A 19,624-nucleotide genomic window follows, 5' to 3' on the forward strand; every position below is an offset into this window, starting at 1 on the left:
AGACAGAAAGCTTTGCAGCAGAAGACTTTTCCTGAGTCAAAATGTACATTGTAATTATAAATGCGTATGGATTTCCCATAATCTAATTTTTCTCTCTCCATCACATCCCTCCAGATACCTCCAACTATGGTGTAAACATATCTAGAACCTTGCATATCTAGTAGAGTTGTAACCAGACTCTTTGGAGGAGGCAGGCAGCATCGGTAAGCCGGACACTGGGTCTCTCTTACAGCGATCCAGAGCTTGTTTGTAGCTGATCTTCTCCTTTGTGATTGGGTCTACAATATCCTTGATGTAGCTCGATTCGGCCTGCAGCTCCCTCAGTATTGTGCTGTCAATCATTTTGGACCCGATGGCGTCAAGGATGCTCACCCTGCTGCCGGTGGTGGGATTGACCAGCCCTCCCGTCAGGTGCTGTGCTTCCATGTAGTGAATGGCAGTATCCTTTGGCATCCAGCCTTTCTGAACAGCTTGTCCCACAGACAAACACTCCCTGGTCACAGGGTCCTCAACACCAGTGAAGGCCTTTTGTGCGTTGAGTAGCCTCTGGAGTTGACTGTCATCGATGAGGCCCCTGAGTGTTGCCTTGTGAACCGTGTATCTCTGGTTGTTGCTGATGTCAATGATGCCGCCTGTTGATGCCTGAGCCTCCAGAAGTTTTTGGGCGGTGGTGGGGTCGATCAGTTTACGCAGGGTGGCGCTGCGTATTGTAAAGCAGGTGTCAGTGTTTGTATCCATTACTCCAGCAACTGGCTGGATTCCTTTAGCAGTGGACAGGTCTGGCGCGGCTGAATTGAGTGTTGTGGAGGACTTGCGGATTGAGTTGAACTGGGGTTGCTTCTTATTGTCACCTGCAACCAGCAAGGCAAACTCTGAGATGGGAATCTTGCCTTTTTTGTACTGTTGTAGATCATACTCTGTCAGCCGGCCTTCCTTCACGGCATCTTTGATGGAGTACTGCTTTCCACTCTTGCGGTCCTGCAATACAGATGTCTCCCCGTCAGGTCCCAGGGAAGTAATCTCCTCCCAGTCACACTCCAGCTCCTGCAGATGGATGTACTGTTGACGATCAATCAGGCCTTGCAGGTAGGCATCATAAGGGGCCATGTCTTTGCCTGTCTCTGGATCCAGAATGGTGATTTTGGTGGACACATTGGTCTCTTTGGTCCTTGTCTCTGCATGCTCCTCTTTCTGCAGGTTCATCAGAAGCTCCCGAATGGTGCTGTCTCGTTGATGGATCTTGTCTTTTTCTTCTAGGATCTCATTCTCCAGACGCTGAGTGTCAGACCCCATCTTAAGGCTCTTCTGTCTGCTCATCTGCGTTCGCTCGCTCATTAGCCTGCTCTGCTGCTGGAAAGACAGGCTGATGTCATGTCTTGAGGCCTCAAGTGTCCTGAGCTCGCGAGTGAGGTTGTCCCTCTCCCTCTGTAAGCCCTCTCTGTTCAAAGTGAGGGTAGACTCTGTTCTTGAAGAGCTGGATTTTCCGGCCGTCAGAAGGTGGATCTTATCATTAAGACGTCTGATTTCATCTTCCAGGTCCTGTCTGGCAAATTTCTGATGAGACACCTGCTCCCTGAGCCGATCCCTCTCGGCTTCGACGGCCTGGTCTTTCTCAACACGGACAACCTCTTTGTACACCGTCTTCTCACCAGACTTCTCCCTCTGCAGAATCTCAAGCTTTAGGGTGATGTTACGGATGTCTCTCTGGAGACGCAGGATATTGCCGGTTTCCTGGTCCATGTCTGAACGAATACCCGTTGTCATCCTCTCCAGCATTGGGTCTCTTTCAACCTTCAGTACTTCCTCAACAACAATACTTTCCTCAACAGGAGGTGGAGCATTTTCCAGCTGTGTGATGCGCTGTCGGATCTCTCTGAGTTCAAACTCGGCTTGAGTCCTCTTTTGGTGCTCATCACTCTCCTTGAGGGTCCTCTCTTTATCCTCCACCTTTGTTCTTAGCTGCTGCGACTCTAGTTCTAGCTGACGGCGGGTCATTACTTCTTCATCCAGGTTCCTGCTGAGCTTCTCATGCTCGACCATCTGCCTTGGGTCCTTCTGTAAACGCAAAACTTCCTGCACGACCACTTTCTCCGCAGGCTTCTGCCTCTCCAACAGGATGTATTTGTTTTTCAAATCAAACACCATCTCCTCAGTGTTGCGTCGCACCTGTGCCTCCTCCCGCACATCTCTTCTCAAGCGACTAGCTTCTTTCTCCAATAGGGGATCAGGTTCATACTTGATGACTTCTCTGTTGAGGACTTGGGTCTCTATCTTGGACTTTTCAGCCTTCCATTCATCTCTGTCTTTCCTGAGCACTCTCACATTGTCCTGGAGGGAGTTGTAATTGGTGCGTAAATGGTTCACCTGATCATTTAGCCTCTGGATCTCTCTCTCGTTTTCAGGGCTTCTTTCCTCCTTAACCACCTCTTGGAGAACTTCCTTAACTTCCACCTTGGGCTTCTCAGAAAGAAGGATATTCACATCAGACGAGACCTGGGTGATCTCCCTCTCCAGATCAGAGCGCTTCTTGCTGGAGTCTTGTACGTCTTTCCTGAGCCGCACGATCTCCACCTCTGTGTTCGGGTCTATCTGGTAGATCTCATTAACGATTTCCTTCACCTCAACTTTTGGCCTCCAGCCTTGAACTTCTCGGTAGCGACTGTGGAGCTGCATCACCTCACTTGATAAGGAGCTGTTTTCATCCCTCTCTTCATCTATGCTTGTTTTGATCTGCTTAGATTCAGAGATGAGCTCAGGGTCTTGTTCAATCTTCTTCACTTCCTTAGTGATGATCTTTGGTGCAATGTTGGGAATCAGTCTCTCGAGTGCATTAATCTGGCTCCTTGTCTGGAAGATTTCATCATTGATGAGCTTGATCTTGTTGCCTTCATCAGAAATGTCCATCTCAAATGTTCGCACTGCTCTCAACATGTCCGGGTTCTGTTCCACTTTCACCACTTCCTTCTTAACTACCCTCTCTTTGATGGTTGGTTTCTTCTGCTGGAGTATGGTGACTTCTGTCTTCATTTGAATGTGTTCCCCGTCTCTCACTCGAATTTCATCTCTCATCCTCGCTATTTCCTCTCTCGCTTTAGCGGCCTCTATGTCCAGCTGGGGATCTCTCTCAAACTCGGTCACCTCTCTGGTCACCAGTTTTGGTGGAGTGTTTTTGATGGTGTCTTCCAGGATGGTGATTTTCTTGTTTAACACCTCAATCTCACTGTGGGTGGTGCTACGCTTCAGGGACTCTTCATGCAGTATTCTCTGCAGATCAGACAAATCGCTTTCCAGTTTTGGGTCGCGGTAGTACTGCAGTACTTCTTTCTCCTCAATGCGCTCCACTCCTCTGCGGCTCTTCAGCGACATCAACCTCTCTTTAAAGTTTCTCAGGTCTGTCTCCACATGAGTTTTCCTGTCCTTCTCTTCCTCCAGCTCTTTTACCAGACCGTTTAGCTCTAAAGCACTCTTTTGCTGGCTTTCAAGCTGAACTTGTTGCTGTGCCACAATTTGGACTTTTTCTTCACCCTGCAGCAGGAAAAGCAAATTAGTTGAATGGCAATAAGTCGTGATTTTTTTTTTTATTTTTTTTTTTAAGTAGTTTTATGGAAGACATATTTTATTGCACAGAGGTCACATAAAGGATGTTTTTATTCATGACCTTTGTTCTTACTTGTAATATGAGACTCTTGGCCAAGTCCATCTTTTTTTGGCGTTGGGCGTTTTCAGCTGTTGCTTTAGCAAAACGATTTACCAGATCCTTTTCCTGTAATAAATAAGAGATGCATTAAACCATCAGCCACCATGTCATGCTAGCTTGTCACAAAGGGGGACTGAATAAAATCCACTTCATATGAACCATATACAGTTCTGGACATTCAATATTTCTGCATACTGGGGTCCCTAAACAGTCTTGCCAGTATGTACCATGTATGATTGGAAAGCTGACAGCTCTTGTAGATCCAATAGACTGTATTCATGTGTAATGTTAAAAAATAATCGGCTGTGAGTGACCTCTAGGATAATCACAGTGTCATGAAAATTTACAATCACAAATTTGAGACCGAGGGCATTCAGAGAATTCATGGTTTTCCAGATATTTATAGAGAACGGGAGTACTCGCCATCCATTCAACAAAAATGCTTATAGAAAACTCACAATATCAAGTTTTAGATCTGAAATTGCAGCCTGACTTTTTCTGTGTTCCACAAAAACTTGGTGTCTTAATGTTATATTTTGGAGGGTTTTTAGTTTAGCACCAAATCTGTGTAACAAATGGTATCAACCCAAAATTGCTGCAGCAACATATGAGATGTAAATGTGCAGGGCCCTAACCCTAACCCATAATGAATGGTCATCATATACTTCCAACCTTAATGTTCTAAGCCCTTTAACACAATTTAATCAACTCATTCATTTTAATTTCTGATCCTAAATAGAATTACTTGACACATACTGCTGAGCACATCTCAAAATTAATCCTCAGGTTTCCAGCACTCCCCCGACCCGGCATACAAAAGATAAAAATGGGTCTCTGTGAGTCTTTAAAAGCGTCAATGAGTTTAAATGTTACCTCTTTCTGAACACTATCAGCCAGTGTTATCATACGAGGTTTGGTGGGAACAGAGGCTCCAGCCTCCTCAAGTGTACCATTGTACTTGTCAACGTTGGCCTCATATTCCTGCAGTGACGCAGAGAGCATAAAGTCATTTATTTAGTTATCGTTTGCTTTCCCACTTTTGATCTTGCAAATATGTTTTAAATTGAAAAAACACAAATAAGAAAGGCAATACAATTATGTCATTACTGATGGTAACAATACTGATATTTCTACTTCTAGAATCACCACTCTTGTTAATATTTTTATAGCATTGTATTATAATCCATTTAAGTCTTACATTGAGTAGACCCTGCAGGTCTTGAGACAGGTCAACCACTCTGTCCATGTCATCTCCTTTCCTCTTCAGGTCGTCCATTACTCTCTGTAACATTTAACAGACGTTAATCCCAGTGAGTTATCAGTATAACCTCTTGTTTAATGCATTTCATTTGAACAGATTTACATAGAGCAAAGCACATGTATGAAACAAATCACAGCCGTACCTCTTGTGAGCTCTGCCTGGCAGTAACTTGGGACAGATTATCATTGGAGTTCATCTGGTCTTGCGGCAGGTTGTCCAGGAAGGAATTCAGGGATTTGGCTGTACTCTGGAACTCCTGGTTCTTGGTTGCAGCTTCTTGTAAGATGTTTTCTCTGAGAGAATTCATCAGAGAAAAAATCAGAGAAATTAGATAACGGACTTTGAAAAAGGTCTGCATTATGGTACTTTCACATACAAAAGGTTTTGTGCCTTTTCCGAAAAACACATGTCATATGCTGCCTTCTTTATGTACTGTATGTATGTAGTTTACATTTAATGAAACTTGTTTTGAAAATCAACGTAATCATCTCAAATCCTGTATAATACTGTTTGTTTAAGTCCAGGCATATATGCCTTTGCTACTATACTAGTAAAGCTGTATACACTATTGTACTATATGCAACTCATCAAATTGATTGAGTTTGTTCACAATCTGATCCTCACCTCTCCTTCATCTGGTTGTTCACGTTGGCGTAGCGGGTCTGCAGCTGCTTGACCTCGGTTCTCTGGCGCCTGATGTCAGGGCAGTACTCCTGGTAGCCCTGCTCCAGAGAGCTGCATAGCTGCTCCGTGGCCTCCAGATCCTGACTCAGCTTCTTCATGTCGTCCTGAGCCGCTGTCACAGCCTTTCGCTGGTACTGAATACAGCAAGTGAGACATGTAAGCGGATGAGAAAGAAAACCACCTTTCATGTGTTCGAGGTAAGATTGTAAATGCAGATTTCCTCACCCGAAGGTCCTCAGCGCGGGCTTGGATTGCACTTGGCACATCAGGGATTGGACCATCGTCACTAAGCTTTTTCTCAAAGTCAGTGACGAGGCCGTCCACCTTCTTAATTTGTTTCTCCAGGTTGAGAGATGCATTCGCTCTGAAAAGAAGGATGAATGCATTGGTCAGCCCACTGAGATTATATAGTAAATTGGCACAGCTCCACAAAGACAGACAGATGTATGCCTATAAAAAATATGATGTGACAGCTTGCAGTTTTAAAATAGGGTCAACAACATTTTCATAAATTTGTGCATAAAAAAACACTGTTGCTGCAACTTCTCTTACTTCTTGGTGTAAAGGTCAGAAAGTGCTGCGATGCCGTCGTGTTTGTTATTGGCAGAGTTCAGTTTGAGTGGCAGTGCTGAACTGCTGGAATCTTTGGACAGCAGGGGTTGTAAGTCGGTCTGAGCAGCCTGCTTCTGCTGCTCCAGAGCCTTCAGAGCCCTGGCAGCTTCCTATCAGGGACAAATGTAGGGTGTCATCAAATATCAGCCATCAAATCATCTAGGGTTCTTTCTTGATTAAACTGCAAACTCAAAAATAGAAACGCTTCATTGTCTTAATGTTTCAGAAGCTTTTCTACAGTTTCTACATCATCACCCAGGGTGTCTACGGATCCTCAAAATACACAAGGTTGATGACTTTTGGTAAGTTTGTGGTATTTAACTTTTATGGCTGAAAAAGCTGACAGAGGGAATGAAGACAAAGGGATGCTCACAGGAACAAACATGGCTCCAGTGAATGAGGTTTAAATGACTAACAGTTGTCCGTGACTTCACTCCTCTCACCTCCTGTTCCCTCAGCCTCTTGGCTAGATCTCCCGCCGGGTCGCTGCGGTTCAACGGGGTTCGCAGACGTCTCAGCAAGCTCTCCTCAGCGCCGGTCAGGTCACCATCCAGCTTGTCCAGCTGCTGAGCAAAGGCTGTCAGTTTGGGATCCACTGGGGCAGAAGACACTGGGGCTGAATGAGGAAATAAGGACGTTTATTGGTTGACTGCTCTGATTGAGGACTAAAAATGAAAAACTGTTAGAGCAACTGATCATAAATAATCATCATGTCTACAGAACTAATGATGCCTCTTAATTAAGATATTCAAGGGTTTAAATGATAGATAATGACCTGATTGCTGGGACCTGGAGACTTCATTTTTGTGATTCTTCAGCGATGCCGCCAGAGCAGCTCTTCTCTTCTTGATGTCTGTCAGTTCACCACCCAACCTAATGATTTGTAAAAAAGGTAAACAGGAATAGTATTAACAGCACATTTTTGCATTGTTTGTGGTATCTGCATAATGATAGAAAGGTGAATAATTTACAGGTCCACTTTGCCAATGGCCTCTTGATCGGGTGGAGGGATCTGGAAGCAAACTCCCGGGAAGGTTTTTGTTGCCCCAGCAGCGGAGGTAACCACCCAGTTCTCGTCCGAGTTTGATTTCAGGGTGAACTTCTCGCCTCTTTCCAGAGAAGCCTAGATGAAAATGATAAACGAAAGACACACGCAAAAGTTTTAGACAGGGAGCATCACTAAATACCTGAGATAATCTGTCTCAGCTGTGGATATTTGATAGCGCCACCTTGTCCGTCTCCCAGTCACACAGGGACTCCACTGTGATGGATCTGTTGGGGGTGTTGCGTCGTAGCTTCAGAGGGATGATGTTGGTGCTGCGTTTCCTCAGGTCGGCCAGCAGCTGCTCACTGTTCTGTACAGCCTTCTCCTCGGTCTGGTGGGAAACAAATGCACGTAGATGCTTAGAGCATCCGAAACAACTTTGTAATATCCTACCGAATGTATCTATTTCTATTTTTTCAAAATTCAGGATATATGTTTCGTCATGTGAACTGTGGGAGAAACCCAGTGAGCAGGTCTTAATTTACCTCTTTTAAAATGAGGAGAGGGAGAGATAATCACAGCTAAATAAAAGCAAACTATATACAAACCTTGATAAAATGTTTTTAATATATATTACATTTTTATATATATATATATATATTTTTTTTTTTAATTGAGTGTCACAAATGAAAATTGTCTCCTGTTGAATAAAACAATTAAAGAAAAATGAAAGAAAAAAAACACAAAAAGAAATATGTTCCAGAAACTAAAACAAATAACACCAACAAAAAACAAAGGTATACAAATGCATACAATTATTATTATTATTATTATTATTATTATTATTATTATTATTATTATTATTATTATTATTATTATTATTATTATTATATGAATATATAATAATATAAATGTTGCTCATACCTCAAGCTGCATCAGTGTCTCTGCGGTGCTGTTCTTGCTGATGGACTTAGGGTCCAGGCTGTTGTTGAGCCTGCTCAGCGTCTCTGAAAGCTGCTCAGTCTCCAGTTGGTACTATAAAATAACACATTTTGTTTTTGTACAAAACCTGAATTTGTCACCCTAAACAATAAACGAGATGGATTCGGTGCATGCCATAGAGACACAAAGTACATATCTTCTCAAACAAACTTGACACTTGGTCTATGGTGTCCCATATTTACCTTTTGGTATTCCTCCACACTGTCCAGGTGTGTCTCTTGACAAATGCAGAGATTGAGGAATTTCTGCCACTCGTTTCGAACAGCATCTTTTTGATTCTGGAGATGTAATGTTATGAGTTAACCTCACCTGGATTTGACTGGCATTCAAAACGTTTAAAAGGTTAAAATGTGTGTTGCATTTGTGGCTGGAAGCAGTGCCTTCTGGGTAATAAGACTTACCTGTATTGTGTCACTGGCAGGGTGCTTCAGTCCAATAAGTCTTTCTCCTTCGTCCTGGAGTTTGTTCACCTCACTCTCGTGGGACAGCAGGCTGTTGTTCTTGAAGTTCTGATTGAGGTCAAATCAAACTGGGGTCATTTACATGTTTCTTTATCCAAACACAGAATAAATAACATGGTTTGAAAAAAGTAAGTAAATACAAATCTGATTCTATCCGTTAACCTTATCGTAAAACTTTGAGTGACGCTGAAAGCGATGTCACATGAGCAGCCCATGTGACCTCACCAGCTGCTAGAATGTGTGTACTGCTTAAAGCACAATTCTATGTGTGAAAAGGTTTAAGTAAAAAAAGAAGTCTTGCATAACTGAGTTGTGTGTATTGTATTGAATATATTTCTTCCGTTTGAGGAGTAGAATTTTTGTTTCACCATTTGAGCATGATGTTTTATAGATGTTAGGTTAAGCAAAGTGCTTCCAGACAAATGTTTAAATTAATACCTTAGTTGTTTTAAGGAAAGGACATTATCGGTATTGGCAACTCAAGGTCAAGGTCAATGTATCGGAAATTAAAAAGTGGTATCGTGCCATCCCTATTATATAGTTAGGGCTTATAATGTTTCACTGTTGTGGCTCAACAGTCTGTCAGTCCTGACCTCGTACTGCCTGCGGACATCAGGTGGGTCCACCATGCGGTCACTCCAGTCCTGCTTCTTGATCTTATCCTGTTCTTCTCCCAGGAAGCCCAGCTCTTTGTTGCAGCTGTGCATGTATTCATACAGGCTGTTCAGGTAGTGGCGACGCCACTTGGAGTTGTCCTGAGGAGAAATGTGACGCTCAATAAAACCTGGGAAAGTTCTTAAAGTAGAAATGTTCATACAGAATTTTCTGTGGCTTCTTTAATTTTATGCTTTTTAGTCTTGCTGAAAATACAAAATAAAACAGATGGCATATCAATTAGGGAGATGGAGCAAATAAGTCAACATTCATCTTGTTATTTGGACATTTTATTGTCCAGGATGCTATACCAAAGAATTAATTCTGATGCATGAATAGAAAAAAAGGGCACTCGGATATCCAATACATATTCACTAATTTTTTCTTTATAGTCAACTGAAAAATAAATAACAAAAACACAACTCACCAGTAGATTATTGTACTGCTTCTTCAGGGCTGTGTATTTCTCCTAAAAACAAGAGAACAACATACATTATACGCTGCTAGATAAAATAAGAAACCAGGTCTAAGTCCAATATAAATACTGTAAAAATATTGAAAAGCTGAATGTGTCCCAGTTTATTGCCTAGTAGCTAAGCATTCCACACCCACGCACACACAAACATACACAGGAGTTATATAAGAATAGACTTGTCGATGCCCTCTTCTCACTCTGTAACGTTTTACCGTTACGTGGGTGCATGCAGTAAAATATATTAAAGGAGTAATCCTTGACAGTTATGAAACAGAGTTGTGTGAGAGGGCTACATTACGATTAAAGACGGCAATAAGCAGCTGCTGTGGTGAATGTGTGCTCAATGTGAAGTGAAGACACCCAGAATATGTATTTTCATGTGTGTTCACCTGGCCGCCTGCAGAGCTGACGCAGAGCTGCGAGTTGTAGGCCTCGACTTCTTTGTGCAGGATGTTTTGAGCGGCGACCTGCTTCTCCAGGTCTGCCATGGTGGGGCCGTACTCCTCCGAGTTCACTTGTTTCTGAGAGCACACACATGAATACGGTTAATGGCAGGCAAAGACCAAATAACCACCGGAGGGCAAGTCCGACACACTGAGCACTCTTTAGTTATATGTGATGTTTAACTCAAAGTGGTCGTGGCACTCTGTCAGGGGATCTACAAAATAATTTGCTATAAATCCTAAAATGATCATTAAAAAGTGCATATCTAAGGATGGAGATCATTTGCACCAATAAAGCTGCGGGCCAATAGAAACATTTAATTGTGACATACAGCAATATGATCATTATTGTTAAGGTGAAGCGCTCACTTAAAATGTCAGCTTATTAGGACAATGCCAGTCTTGATACTGTTCATTTCTTGAACATGTTCAATACATTGACTTGAAATTGGCCATAAATGCTGTAAGTTAAATCATCTTCTCTTTAAAGCTATATAAGTGATTAACATTAAATAATATTGCAAATTTCCCCGCTGTGTAATAATGGATAATGTCATGTTATTGTTGTAACGTGTTACTTTTTATCACGATGAAACAGGTCTGAGTTTAAGAATACAGATAGTTACAATATCATCTACGATTGGTAGGGGGCCCAGTACGGGTCCCTGGCCCCAAAACTTTTTATCAGCTCTGTTTAATGTGTTTATTAAAGAGCAGGTTCAATCTGTAAAACATGGTTTAGTGACTGAAAACATGCACAACAATTTGATCTTACAGGTTTTCTCAATGTCAACATATCCATTAATAATAAATAAACAAGTCTTGCAATACTTTTCTCTGTATCCTGCTTGTGCCACTCAGAACGAAGCCCATTTTCTCCTGAAAATGTAAACCTTTACAAATATTTAAGACACATAGTTTAATTTTTAGAAAAGTAGAAATTTCCTAAACAGCTGGGCACTGTAGTTTTTTATCAAACATAAATACAGGAATAAACATTTGTTGGGAACTATTTTCAGCAGTGAATTAATACACATTTGGTATGCAGATAAGTATTTACGGCAGCAGGGCGACGTATGCGAGGTTGAGTCAAAGTAAATGAGAGTTAATGGTAATAAAGGAACATGTCCACGACGGTGAACAATAAAACACCAGGTTTTAGCTACACAGGCAACACAGAGTAAGTTCGTAGCACCACTGGAGGTTTTGGTCTATAGTCGTGAGATTTGTTGACAACATAAACTACTGCCAACACGTAAGCAGACAGGCTCATATGTTCACTGTTGTTCTACGTACTTGCTTCTCGTTGAAAACAGGCCCCCAGTCGATTCTGGGCATCAGGGACACGTCGTCGATCTGCTCATAGATGTCTCGGTAGACAGCACAGTCCTTCAACCAGCGCTCATGGAGGTGGAGGACGCTGGAGTCACCAGAGGGCAGAAGAGACGCAAATAACTATTTATTGAGACCCAAGTGTGAAATAATCTTAAGAATAAATGCAGAATAAATAATATAACCATATATTTTTTAAATTCTGTCATTCTGTGTTGTATTTATTCCGTCCCAACTCACTCGCTCTCTATCTCTCTGGCCTGTGGGTGTTTGGACTTCTTGGCTCTGTCGACATCCAGGAAGAGTTCCTTCAGAAGTTCCTCAGCCTCCCCCAGCTTGTCAGAGATCTCAGTCTGGTGCTGGAAGGGCAGCTCTTTCTTGTCATTCTCAGCATCCTGGTGGAAGCAGACAACAGTTAGTGTGTATTTCTTTCAGAGAGAGCTGCCAGTAAAAGAGGATTGCGCTTCAGTTTGTCTTTCAGGGCGTGTTCTCACCACAGCCAGCAGCCCCTCAGACCGGAGGATGTCTTTCTCCACCGTGTCAGCACTCTGCTGCATCTGGGCGATCAGCAAGGCCAAGTCGCCTGCCTGGGCCCTGCAGGGTGAGGGGAAGGAGGTCACAGATGAAGCCACAAACACAGATCAGATCGTGTTTTATCGGGAATCAGCTTAGTTTCCTCTCTCATGCTACACATTCCCTCTCAGACACCAGAAGACACCGGTGGACATGACTATGTCATCTTTTATATGAACCCAGACAGGTTGTAAGACAACAGGGTTTGATGAAAATACACTCCACTGTCAAACATCATCTAAGTTGCATCTTCAGGGTTTGAATAAATGCTGTGTTAGTGTTAAAGTGGGTGCAAATTAAATCAAGTCATCTGCTAACAGGTGAGAAATCCAATGAGTTTAAACAAGGGAGGAAAATAAAGGAGAGTTGCAAACATTTGATTGTAGTAAACTTTGTGGTCAAACTCACTATCTCTTTTCTCTATCCTCCTCTCGCATTTAAAAAGAAACTGACAGGTTTCATTTATTACTGTAATTAGATGTCACTAGTGTCTATATCGGAATATCTTATTGGTATATTTATTTATTACACATTAATTCACCTACTTTATACACCAGGGGTGACAAATAACTTGGTATTATCTTTCGTAAACACCCTTTAACTCTGAGAAACATCCTCACAACATGCAGCATGTACACTCTAAAATCAGTTACATGTCAGCTGGACAGCTAAAGTGAAGTCACACCTGCCAAAAACTCCACAAATACCTCTCCACTCATCTCCCTGACAGCTCATGCTACAGGGCTGATTATACAGCCTGAAAAGACTTCACTCATGCACTTAAACCTCTGCGATAACGCGGATGTGTAACACCGAACCAAAGAATGTTGGCGAGGACCTCCCTGGTTCATGACTCACATACCAAAGCTACCTCCGAAGATAAAGCCATGTCTCTCTGGGACAAAATCAAGCAAATGTCATATAAGGTGTATTTATGCCGATGCTATATTGCATAGGTTATGGAGCGATGGGGGAATGCAGAGTTCCTTCTCCTGCACTGACTCACTGAGCTGCCAGCTGATCTGGTTCTGCAGCCGCTCTGACAACGGCGTCCCTACCAGGCTCACTCAGCAGGAGAGACAGGTATGTGCCAAACACACAGACACAGTGAGACACAGCACACATGCTGCAATTATTTCACAACTTCCCCCCACTTTAACCAGAGAACTTGTAGTATTGTTTAAAGTGAGTTGCTGGAAGTGAGGAGACATTGCTCTCTGCTGGTAAAAAAGGTTTTGAATTTAAAGAAAGAGAAAATGATGACAAGGACCAGGAAGACTTAGCAGAGCACACTGATGCAGTACATACTTTTATACCACCTCTCCTTTCATGGGGTGTCTTTGATACTTTTTTTTTTACCTTATTTGCTCTTTGAGAAAATCGTGTTCTTTATTTCTTATTTTTTCACTATATCTTCATGTCAGATAAGGTTTGGTGGACGATAAAGTAAAAGTCTGATACGTTGTATTCTTGTAAATATAAAAGGATGTTGTCAAACAATTTTGAAAAGACTTGGAAAAACATGTATCTGTCATGAAACGTAAGGTCATTCCCTTCGAGGACATGTGTGGTATGTCATGAGTAATAAGTTTGTTTCCGTCATCAGGGCTGTCAAGCAAAAGCTAAACAGATTAAGAGTTTGTCGGGAGGTGACAGGAGTGTTGGAGAGTTTTGTGAGGTGATTTGTTGCACTTACTCTGAGCTCCCTTCAAACTTTCAGGTTTGATTAAGGATTTAAGGAATCTGCTCAAGGGAAGTTCTGTACTGTATATGCTTCCCTTGAATACACATCTTTAAGCCTTGTTTAGCCCTCAAAGAGTGGCTGCTGCTTGTGTGGGTTAAAGTGAACACTTCTGTCAACAAGCTTTAACTTTTTTAAGTTTTTGCAGTGTGAGATTCTTTTGTGTTTGAAACAAAGACTTCACAGTGAGTATTTCATTGCATTTATGAATGGCCTTAGCAGGACAGCTAGACAGACAGCTAGACAGCTACGGCTGATTTGACTTGAAAGTAGGATAACTGGATAACCCGCATAATTTAGAAGGGCTTGCCTGCATTTTTCACTTAGTTGCACGATCAGGTGTACCACAAAACACTCCCTGGAATCTTTTACATCTCACAGTTTATATGATGAAATGCAGAGCCAGTCACTGTGTCACCAGCGTCATGAGCAGCAGGACAAGAAGGCCGCCTGTAGGATACTGACATCAGTGCTTCTGGGCCTCTGCCACATGCCCTCATACAGCTGCCAGCACCCACATGCTTACACACTCACACACACACACACACACACACACACACACACACACACACATTATAGGTATATATATATAATTATAAATATGATGATTTAAAGTTTGTTTATATTTCATGACACTAAAAGTGGATCTTTAAAGTTAGATCTTAGTTAGTTGTCGATGGATAGAAAATGAATTGATCATTAATCATTAAACATTAATCATGTTAAAATGTGACATATTTTCTGATTTCAGTTTCTGAAGTGTGGCGATTCGATGTGTTTCTCTGTTTTCATTTCAACTGAAATAAAATAATATATGTTTATGGGTTTTTGGCTGTTGATCAGACAAAACAAAAAACATCGGGCTCTGGGAAACTGTTTTCTGGATTTGCTGACGTTTCATAAACTAAATGATGAATCAGTCATTTTGAAAAAAAAAAATAATAATCCAAATGTTAATCATTAATGAAACTAGCCTGCATAGTTGCAGCCCTACTTTACAACGTCTTGATTGATTTAATTAGCGATGGGAATCTCTTAATGAAGTGAGCAACATGTCCTGTGTGACAATGTGAAGTACAGTTGGGAACCAACGCCCATATAAGAGAAAGAAACCAGCTGAGCAGTACAGACTGCCCAGCCCTCATCACACCTCAGCAGTCAGACGACATGTCCAGGGCAGGGGCAAGGTGAAACCACCTGGTCACCGCCTGCCTGTCAAACAGCCGGTATTGTGACATCCAACAGGGTGAAAACGGGGGAAACTAAATCATTTTGTCAGCTGAGCGTGTTCGTCTCGGTCACTGGTGGTTCAGGCCCATGCTGCATGTTAAATCGAGCATTCAGAGCCATTATGTAAATAAATCACCTCGGGTCAAGTAAAGGTGAGAGTACAACACAACCTGTCCTCATCACTCCCCATTAATTAGATAAGTACAGAACAGAGTGCAATCATCTCATCATCCCTCTTCTCCTGCAGCGCCATCAGTAACTTTTTTTTTTACACATTTTACACTGTTTGTGTCCCCTTAAGGTTAATGCATGAAGAGGTTCAGGGACACGTTTCGTATTACATGTCAAATTAACCGGCGACACATGTTTGTACAATCAAACAGCAGCCAGGCCTGACAGGACACAGAACGGCCACATCACACAGACTGGGTATAGGTCGTTTCTTCTCTCATTGCAATAACATGATCACCAACAACACTGTTTTGCTAGCTGTCAAAATTCCTGGTTCAGATTCTGTAAAACATCCACATCTTGTCTTTAAGCACACGGTCCCACCTCCTGTTTACATAGCAAACCTGACCTCGGGGCCCTGTACACAGCTCTCTCCATCACTGGGGATTAACACTGACGTAACGCAGCACTTGAAATCAGCGACTGCCTGAGCAAACTTTTGACATGGCCACGATTCAACAGGAGGGCATCGCTCAGAGAGAAAGAGGACAAAAGCACACGCAGGAAACATGACACAGTTCTCGGCCGGGGGAGAACAGGAGAAGGGGCGAAATGACCGAGATATGGCGTAACCACACGCATACGTTCATACATTACATACATTACATTCATGCACCCCTGAGGGGACGAAAACTCACTTGCTCATCTTGCCCGAGACCTTGACGGCACTGTCCTTAGTGTCCTTTTTCTTAAACATCCTGAAGGTTGCAGGGGGGAGGTCAGGCACGCGAAAATCACTCTCCCTCTCTCTTACTCCGTCTTCGTCCCTGTCGTCCTCACCCTGTGTCTCTCCTCTCCCTTCGGTTCCTCTCAAACACACTCCAACACACACACTCCCAGGTCAGTGTAGTGTTTGACGCTGGCAGGGCTCCTCCCAGACAGGTTAACAGGTGTGTCGCCGCCCAGATATCCACCTTGCAGAGGAAGACCGGACGGACCTGTTCCCTGCGCTCCCTCCCTCGCTCCCACCCTCGGCCCTGCCCTTCCTTTTCATCGGGGCCCTGACACACTCTCAGACCTCTCATGGTCATTATTTATACCTATTGTATTCACCGCTACACAAACTGAACACTTTAGGGAGAATGCAAATTAAAAAGCTTGAGTGCTTCCATTTTCAGTGACAAACTATTGGAGCGCCCTGCTTGCTGATCTAGGTGTTGCACTCTCTCTGCTCATTTCTCGTCTTCTCTCTCTCACTATCTAATAAAGGTATAAAATGCCTCATTTTGAATAACAGACAAAATAGATATACATAGATGCTTGATTTATGGTGCGGGTGCTGGTAGGCCCAGCTGAGGTAGCCGTATGTAAGGAGTGGACGTCATCACAGTGACGTGATTGTGGCCCATGATCAGGTTTTTTGCAATCAGAAGTGACATGAGAGCATGGTGCTAAGCAACCGAATGCTGAATAATTCAATTCTTTATTTATCACAGACACTAGTACAAGGTCCATAGCAGAGTATAAAAGTAAGACAGAATAAATAGATTTAAAAAAAAAAGGACAAGAGACAAGAAAACAAGACAAAAGAGACCATCAAGACAACAAGACAAAACAAACCATCAAACATATAAGCATTCTCTCCAATGCCTCCTAAGCTTAGAGGAGTACCTCAAGGAGCTCCTAGCTGGGTTCGCTAGAGCTTCAATAATGCTATTTTGTGAAAGATCCAGGCGGCACATACATTTGTACATTAAATTTCTTAGGACTGCCTCACAAGTTGGCACACTGGAGAAGACAAACAAGTAACTGGCACTAAACCATCTAGGTAGCTGCATCAGCAGTCTCATAGTGTCATTATAGGCAACTGTAAGCTTCTGTAAGCTGCTTTTCTTATGTCTACACCAGGTGTACAAAAGGCTTTAAACATGGAGCATTTCACATTAAAAGAGCACATACTGAACTTGCGAAGTAACATGTTAGCCTGGGCATATAATTTGCGGCGTTGACGATATATATCTTTATCATCACTAATAATAGGCGACCAAAACGTTACAATTAACTTTCATGAATTGAGAACTGTGAAAGGGTTGAATTCATAAAACGAAAACATGGACGCCTAAGTCCCCCTCTGCTTTATCGTCTATTTGACTCTAAATGGGGCCATAATTTACTAAATGATAATCACACTACATGGAAGAAGACTCATTGACTTCTATACAATCAGACATCTTTTTGCAACCAGAGTCGCCGCCCCCTGATGGGTATTTTAAAGAAAGGGAATTTAACACACTTACGCATTAGCTTCACTTTTTCAGATCTGGCGGTTTCAAAGAAAGAAGTTATCCTTTTTCAGTCCCAGAAATTAAGCCGTAGTTTTTTGAACCAGACATTAATGTAAGGCTTATCAGTTAGTTCTGTGATTAATGTATTTTCATTGCTTCTTCTATTCAGCATCTAATTGAGTTTGGGTCTAATTGGGTTCTTTACATTTTAAAAGTGTAACTTTTGACTTGCTCTGTTCACAACCATTTTCACCCTGACAGATAAAGCCAATGCTACAAACACAGATGGACAGTGTATACAGTCAACAAAGGAATCTGACAGCCTGTGAGCCAGTAAGGATAACTTCATATAGAAGCACATGTAATAATAAGAATGTTGATGATAAAAGACGACTCCATACACTGCAAAGTCCCATGTGTAGCATCTACAGCCACGCGAGTCATTCAGGATCAGGGCGTCTCACTGCAGCATATCAACAAAAGGACATCATGGCGAGGAATGCAGCTGGGCAGCTTTCTATGCAGCAGAATGGGGAACAGCACCGAGAGCACACGTTTGATAAGGTCAGTCCTACGGTGTATGTAAACGTCGGTGAAGAAACTTCAGGAGATCTCCAGTCATTAGGATTCATCCTCCCGGGACCATGAATGTCTGTCTATCATATCATGGCAACCCATGTAATGCTTGTTTAAATGAGACATTTCAGTCTGGACCACCGGGTGGAGCGACTGACAGACATAGAGCCATGCTGCTCACATGGCTAAAATGGTGAACCTAATCAAATCTTCGAGTACTGAGAGTAAGAGTAATAGTACAAATAACTACATGACAAGTGACAACCAAGAAACGGCTGTAAATCTTAACGAAGCACAGCTGTCTGGTTTACAAAGCTTTGATGCTGTTTCACCAAGTACGGCACTGTATCTGCAAAACAAAGATATATGCTCTTCATCAAGGGTGAACCAACTTCGATGTCATTCACATTCTCATTTCACAACAGCAAAAGAAAAAAAGGAAAAAGACGAGTTTGTGATACTACTGTGCCCTATTGTTTGTTTCTTCCTGCAGATAAGCATTAACTTCCGTTCGGCCAGGCAGTGCACATTTCTGTGTCTTTCTGTAGTGACAAAGTATGTGTGTATAGGAAAGTGATGACAGGCTGTGTGTTTGTGCGCATGTGTGTCTCTCTTTGTGCACAGTGTGTGTGTGTGTGTGTGTGCTTCTGAATTTGATTTTAAAATGCAGGGGGAAGTAATTTGGATTGCTGGTTGTATTTGAGTAAGAAACACACCGATGTCCTTGAAAATGCTTATAAGCCAAGTAAACCTAAACACATTCACACCCTGCTAAGGCATCCGACACACTCCTACTAACACACACACACTCCTACTAACACACACACTCCTCCTAACACACACACTCCCACTAACAGACACACACACTCCCACTAACAGACACACACACTCCCACTAACAGACACACACACTCCTACTAACACACACACACTCCTACTAACACACACACTCCTCCTAACACACACACTCCCACTAACAGACACACACACTCCCACTAACAGACACACACTCCCACTAACAGACACACACACTCCCACTAACAGACACACACACTCCCACTGACACACACACACTCCTCCTAACACACACACTCCTCCTAACACACACACTCCCACTAACAGACACACACACTCCCACTAACAGACACACACACTCCTACTGACACACACACACACACTCACTCCCACTAACAGACACACACTCCCACACACACACACACCCACACACACACACACCCACACACCCACACACCCACACACACACACACACACACACACACACACACACACACACACACACACACACACACACACACACACACACACACACACACACACACACACACACACACAACAGAACAGAACAGTTGCATCTCATTACTTTCTTCCTTTGTTTAACATGTGAGGTTTGATCTTCAGTGTTTCCCCCACGTTCACACAGCA

General features: G+C 42.6%; 2 protein-coding genes across 2 annotated transcripts in view; one reads left to right on the plus strand and one right to left on the minus strand.

Moving 5' to 3' along the window:
- The window catches only part of ten1 (TEN1 subunit of CST complex), a 233,303-nt gene that overhangs the window by 3,271 nt on the left and 210,408 nt on the right, over positions 1 to 19,624 (plus strand). The gene's annotated exons all lie outside the window — the stretch shown is intronic.
- evpla (envoplakin a) lies at positions 99 to 16,197 on the minus strand. Its single transcript, XM_084006013.1, has 22 exons — positions 16,020 to 16,197; positions 12,101 to 12,200; positions 11,847 to 12,001; positions 11,571 to 11,694; positions 10,221 to 10,352; positions 9,784 to 9,825; positions 9,296 to 9,457; positions 8,643 to 8,750; positions 8,424 to 8,519; positions 8,164 to 8,274; positions 7,484 to 7,630; positions 7,226 to 7,377; positions 7,030 to 7,127; positions 6,698 to 6,870; positions 6,195 to 6,364; positions 5,868 to 6,006; positions 5,583 to 5,776; positions 5,101 to 5,251; positions 4,896 to 4,979; positions 4,571 to 4,678; positions 3,671 to 3,763; positions 99 to 3,525 (listed from the first exon to the last, which is right to left on the minus strand). Exons 1-22 carry the CDS (start codon positions 16,076 to 16,078, stop codon positions 142 to 144), a joined length of 5,982 nt encoding a protein of 1,993 aa, XP_083862139.1. The 5' UTR covers positions 16,079 to 16,197; the 3' UTR covers positions 99 to 141.

Source organism: Eutrigla gurnardus, assembly GCF_963514095.1.
Source record: "Eutrigla gurnardus genome assembly, chromosome: 3".
NCBI lineage: Eukaryota > Metazoa > Chordata > Actinopteri > Perciformes > Triglidae > Eutrigla > Eutrigla gurnardus.

Excerpts from the sequence above, each read along its gene's own strand:
- evpla (XM_084006013.1), bottom strand. The coding sequence starts at position 16,078 with ATGTTTAAGAAAAAGGACACTAAGGACAGTGCCGTCAAGGTCTCGGGC. Across the intron at positions 7,128-7,225 it reads GCCATTGGCAAAGTGGACCT|GTTGGGTGGTGAACTGACAG; the intron begins GTAAATTATTCA and ends ACAAATCATTAG. Across the intron at positions 6,365-6,697 it reads AGAGGCTGAGGGAACAGGAG|GAAGCTGCCAGGGCTCTGAA; the intron begins GTGAGAGGAGTG and ends TGTCCCTGATAG.